Source organism: Anopheles maculipalpis, chromosome 2RL (genome assembly GCF_943734695.1).
Source record: "Anopheles maculipalpis chromosome 2RL, idAnoMacuDA_375_x, whole genome shotgun sequence".
Taxonomy (NCBI): Eukaryota; Metazoa; Arthropoda; class Insecta; order Diptera; family Culicidae; genus Anopheles; species Anopheles maculipalpis.
The window spans coordinates 50305827-50311862 of record NC_064871.1 but is presented as its reverse complement, the minus strand read 5'-3'; the positions used below and the strand labels follow the sequence as shown (position 1 = coordinate 50311862).

General features: G+C 50.3%; 1 protein-coding gene across 1 annotated transcript; it reads left to right on the top strand.

Moving 5' to 3' along the window:
* The first annotated feature begins 2417 nt into the window (after positions 1 to 2417).
* LOC126557176 (probable serine/threonine-protein kinase yakA) lies at positions 2418 to 4753 on the top strand. The gene has a single exon (XM_050212858.1). It carries the CDS (start codon positions 2424 to 2426, stop codon positions 4737 to 4739), a length of 2316 nt encoding a protein of 771 aa, XP_050068815.1. The 5' UTR covers positions 2418 to 2423; the 3' UTR covers positions 4740 to 4753.
* Positions 4754 to 6036: the final 1283 nt, after the last annotated feature.

Sequence of the window (6036 nt, the reverse complement as noted above, 5' to 3'; positions counted from 1 at the left end):
TGCTATTCCTCTTACGCTCGCAAGGTGCATGTCGCCGAGTTATGTTACGAATGCTGTATACAGACACAAAGTGGACGGAACAATCGGAATGGAACATAATTGTGCTTGGGTGTGTGTGTGTGCGTGACATCAGGGGCAGCATAATATCACTAGCATTATGGGAATCTGATACCAGGGAAGAGGAATGGAAATAATCCGAGAGCTGATTATGTTATGGGAGCAGATTGTGGAAGAAAAATGACCAAAACTTTAAATGTTATTTAATGAAAAGTTACTCTTCAAGCCAAAACAATAAGGTCAGGGAAATTAGCTTCATATTGGTGAAGTGTAGTTTTATTTGTTTCTTGATTGGAATATAAAATTCAGTCCAAAACTATTCTTACTATCGCGAAGAATCACAAAGTTCATTGAAAAAATACTGTTATGTAGAAACCAATCAACCCTTAATCGAGGTTTACTAGCCCTGCCTTACCAGCCACGGTAATGTGCGTGAGAAGTGCCCATTGATTCGCGACAATGGTAGTAGTGTGAACCATTCTCTCCGTTGGTTGGTCACCGAAATCAGCTGGAATCGTTTGAAAGGAACGTGCGCTTTGCTATTTCTCCGAAGCGACACGCACACCACCGTGCGGGATTCCCATCCTTTACACGGCGCTACGTCATCGGACGGCACCATCGCGAGCGTAAACGCAGTGCAATGAGAGAACGCAACCTCACGGGCTCATTGGTGCGGGGCTGGTGTGCGTACCGTTGCGCACCGTACGGTGGTGTGTGTGCGTGCGCACGATCTCCGAGCAGCCGAGGTTCGTTCTCCGAAACTCGGGGCTGTGCACTGGCGTACGGCCGACCGTGGCTGTCATTCGCAAAAGAAACTTCCACAAGAGCGCTTGCAGAGCGCCCGAAGAAACGCGCCAGGATACCTTCCAGGGAAGGACCGCGATCGTTAGAGTTAAGGGAATTTGGTCGGTGGAAGCAAGAGAGAGAGAGAGAGAGAGAGAGAGCAGTCCGGAGCAAGTGAGCAAACAGCAGTGCGCCGAACTGAGAAAAGCGTGTGTAGAAATATCAATAAGAAACGGTGAAGCATTTTCTCGGGTGCGCTGATTTTTTTTGCGAGTGCGAGTGAGTGAAAGAGTGATAGCGCCCAACGAGCACAGGCCCGGTGCGAATGGGTAAAGCAAGCGAGATAGAGGCTGTGTGCATGTGATAGCATTGTGTGCGCTCGAGTGTAGTGCGTATAGCGGAAGAAGAAGAGTCGGTGGAAGAGAGCGGAGTTGGTGAAGGTGACGAAGAGAAGGCAGAAAATCAATAGTCCTTCTTTGGTCCTTCGAATCGGTTGAGTGTGTGTGGCAAAACACAACAAGCATACGCAACCACTCTTCGCAACGCTTGTGGTGTGTGGTGGGCCAAGAAAAGGAGAGCCCGTGTGGTGGATGTGTAAAAATTCAGCTTAACTAAGCAATCTGAGGGGGGAGTGTAAAGCAACAGAAGTGCTTGTGCAGTTTTCTCGAAGTAATTCGGGTCAAAGCAGAGCAGCAGTACCTCAAGTAACCGAGTGCTAAGTTTTGTTTCGTAACGCCATCACCTCAAAGGTTTTGTCTCGCCCAGAGACAAGAGGTGGAAGAATATCAAGTGAAGGTGAAGTTTTAGTAGTGATTTTTACTGATTTCACTGCGGCCACGACGCAGCACAGTAGTAGAGTGCACTTCTTCTATAAGCGAGTGTTTGATTGTGTGTACGTAGTGGTGTGGTTCGCACAAACCACTCTGTAGTGTGATACGGAAAGAAACGGAGCCGTACGGAGTACACCGGAGCGTACCAACTCCCGACGGTATTTCGACGCTGACAACGACGGTACCAGGATTATCCTCTATTCCGTCGCCAAAGTAAAGCGGAAGACTGAGGAACAGCAGATCCAGCAGCAGCCGGAGAGGAGCACAAGACTGACCACAAGCAACAACCGGAGTAACAGCAGCATCAGCAGTACAAGTCGTGCTGCTCTGTATAGCAACGCGACGGCAAAGCGACACCATCGAAAAGGATTACTCGTCGCTGATCTGTGTTCGGTGAAAGAACGGGCAGAATCAAGAGTGTGCGCGTGTGTACTGTTGTGTCAAAGTGTTGCAAATATTGAAGCTAGAAGCTGCCACAACCGGCCACAACTAAAGGTGCGTTGATGAGATGCAAGTGTGACAAAACGCAACTAAAGTTTACTGGTGCAAACCGGGCAGCCTGTGTGCGTGTGAGAGAAGGAAGAGAAATTACACAAGAAAATCGGTGCCAAATGAAATAGCAGTGACAAGTGCGTGCGTGTGCGCTAGCGTGTATGTGTCAGAAAGCGTACTAAACTACCCAGCAAACGGTGTAGTGTAGGCCTTGGGGTGTGTTGATTGTGCAGGAAGGTGCGTACGAAAAGTGTCATCACAATGGCTATGGCAGCGTGCTATCCGACCTACGATCACATGACCGGCGGCAGCAGAAATGCAGCCAGCATCGTGGCTCAGCAACAGCAGCAGCAGCTCCAGCAGCAGCAGCAGCAGCAGCAGCAACAGCAACAACAGAGCCCGGTGGCGGCCACTAGTCAGCTGCACCATCTGTCCTCGCGGCTATCGGCCGCCGCCGCGGCAGCAGCAGCAGCGGCAGCGGCCGCAGCCGCCGCCTCTAACATGGCGGTGCAAAAGGATTTCAGCATACCGTTGCACGTGGACTGCAGTGTGGAGTACGAGCTGCCGAACCAGGCAAAACCGCCGGTCGGTGCACGGGTCGAACCGCTGCTGATGATCCATCCGTGCTACTTTCGCAAAATGGAGAGTCAGCGGCGCAGCCCGTTCATCAACAACATGCCAAATTCGTCCCGTAGTTCTAGTTCGTCGATCGCGGCCAAGAATGGTGTTAGTGGTGGTGCCAGCAATGGTGGCAGCAGTAACAGCAGTGCTAGTGGCAATGTCGCCGTCAGCAGTGGCACCAGTGCCGCAGCCGATCCGTCGGTGATAAACGGTAGCTGCACGACGACCGGTGTTGTGAATAATGTTAGCAGCAGCCGGCGGAATGCGGCCCACAAGTCGTCGTCCTCGTCCGCATCCACCAGCAACCAGTTCCTTCAGCTTCAGCTGGACGATTACGTCCAGCGGCAGATGCACCGCTCGACGGCGGCCAACAGTCAGCAGCAACAGCATTACGGTGCTGCCAACAACACAGTCAGTGGTCATCTGCAACAGCAGCAGCAGCAGCAGCAGGCTCAGCAACAGCAACAACAGCAGCAGCAGCAGCATCATCACCAGCAGCAGCTACAGCAGCAGCACCACGGCCGTCACCAGCAACAACAGCAACCTCACCACCATCATCACCAGTCACAGCACCTCGCAGGGCAGTCCTCGAATCAGTACAACCTCACCAACAACCAGCCCCAGTCTCAGCAACAGCAGCAGCAGCAACAATCTGCCTCTGTATCATCATCAGACTGGGGCCGGTATCATCTGGGCTCGTCTGATTGTACCAGTACCGGCGGTGCGGCAGGCGGTGGTGGTGGGGTTGTGGTGCGCAACGGTAGCAACTACAGCAGCAAAGTAGCCAACGGTTACGCTGGTAACGGTTTAGCTGTCAGCAACAGCACCAACACCAGCACCAGCAACAGCGCCACCAATAGCAACAAATCCAAAAGTGTCACTAGCGCATCCATGAAGCGCAATCCAAGTAATACGGGTATCAGTCAACAACACCACCAGCAGCATCAGCTTCAGCAGCAGCAACAGCAGCAACAGCAGCTCCTGATGCCGGCCAGCTGCGCCGTGTACAACAGCACCGCCAACGGTGTCAGCAGTGGCCTGGTGGAGGGTGGCGGTGCAGGGCCCCTGCGCTGGGGCGATATCGAGAAGACTTCAATGGCGGCGGCGGTGCCTCGCGATTTCCAGGCCGGTCCCGAATCACTGCCAATGAAGGCGGCCGGTGTGGTGGCGACTACCGCCGCCGCCGCCAATTTGCCACCCCCGTCGTCCTACCGCGGGGGGGGCAAGCGGGATGCGATGCTGTCCGGTGCCGGCGGCTGTGCAGTGTATAGTAGTAATAATAACAATAATAATAATAATAACAGTAGCAGTAATAATCGAAGTCACACCGGTAATAACAACAATACTGGCGTTAGTAGCAGTTGTACTACGACCGGCATTCCCAGCACGGACCTCAGCCTGTGGGAGGCGGCAGCCAATGGTGGTGGCAATACCGGCAGCAGCAGCAACTCCACCCTGCCGGACAAGAGCTCGATGACCGCCGCCATACCGCGGGACTATCACGCGGCTGGTCCGGAACATCTCGCGGCTTGCAATAAGTTGACGGCCGCACGTCAGCAGCAACAACATTACCAGCAACATCATCATCAACAGCAACAGCAGCAGCAGCAGCAACAGCAACATCACTCTCAACAGCAGCAACATCGTCAGTCGCAGCATCGCCAGCAACATCAGCAACACCAGCAGCATCACCATCAGCAGCAACAACACCTCCACCATCAGCAGCAGCAGCAGCAGCAGCAGCAACATCACCACAATCATCAGGTTGCGGTGGCAGCGGCAGCTGCTGCAGCAGCGGCAGCCGAAGCCTCCGAGAAGCTCCTGTTCGCCAAGTACCACCGACAGCATCAGCGGGTCTCGCATCGGCTGCACCCGTACATGATGAGCTCCAGCTTTACGCCGCTGATGACGGCGGCCTTCCCGCCGATGCAGCAGGTGTCCTGCTACAACGTGTGATTCTAAAGCGGCCAAGCGCGGATGTGTAGCGGAGTGCTTGAGGTCGTGAAGAGGTTGGTGCATTGTGGTGATGGGTGGTGAGCTAGAAGTGTTGGTTCCTTCAGAGAATGGTCAGCAAGGATGTTGTAGGTGTGCGTCGGTTCGGACAAGTGATAAGCAAACATGGCGGCCGATGCGTGCAAGAAAACAGTGATGTGTTGAGCGCTGTTTGAAGTTGGTTTTTGTTTTTGTTCTCGATTTGTTTTTATTATTATTATTTCAATTTGATCGTTACGAGAAATCTGGTAGTGCGGGAAGCTGGCGCAAATGGTGGAAAAGGGATAAAGGGCTAGCAGGGCAGGGCAGGGCAGGGCAGGAGTAGTACGTACCGCGCTCGTTCGGTAAAAGCATGTATAAAATAGACAGCAACTTTTTTGTTGCAACTTTAAATGTGATAGTAGTTTTTACTCCCGAAATAACTTCAGCTAAAAGATGGAAAACTGTGGACGAAACCCCAAATCGAAGACTAAGGAAGGAAATGGGATGAGGAAAAGAGTAAGTAGGAGGAAAAGGAGGACAGGTTCGAAGTAGAAACAGCCAGAAGAAAGATATGCAAAATTTGTCACATTTGACGTTCTTTCTTTTTGTTGTTGTTTTGTTTTTCTTTTTTTTTGGCATAAACGAATAGCAAGCGAGAAGACTTATGTTGCTAGGTGTTTTGTGAAAGAAAATAAAATAATTTGAAGAAAAAAAAACAAACGACCGGCGTATGTCCGACGTGTAGTGAGTGTTTGGCTTTAATGAAACGGTAGTACGGGATAATATACATATATCTATACACACAGACACAACATACATACATATATATATCTTAAAGGAAAGTTGAAAAGAACGTAAAAGAAGAAGAAGAAGAAGAAGAACAAGGAGAAGAAGAAGCAACATAACTATCTAGCCTCAAAATTGCTCCCGAGAAAACGTAACACACACACACAGAACAACATGAAACAAAAGCTAGCATTTGCATTCATACTAAAAGCAAAACATGAGCAAACAAAAGTGAATAAAAAAGAAAAAAACAAAAACAGCTGAAAGACGAACATATGTAACCAATTAGACAAAATCAAAGGATAGAGAGAGAGAGAGAAGGGAGAACAACGTACACAAAGAAAAAAGATGATAAGTCATGAACTGAAATAAAACGAAGCAGATTAGCTAAGTTAGTAAAAAAAAACTAATTGAAAACAAACAAAAAAAATCTCTAACTGTCTCTATGTGTTCCAAAGAAAGAAGCGAAACAATGCGCAAAGGTTGAAGGGAC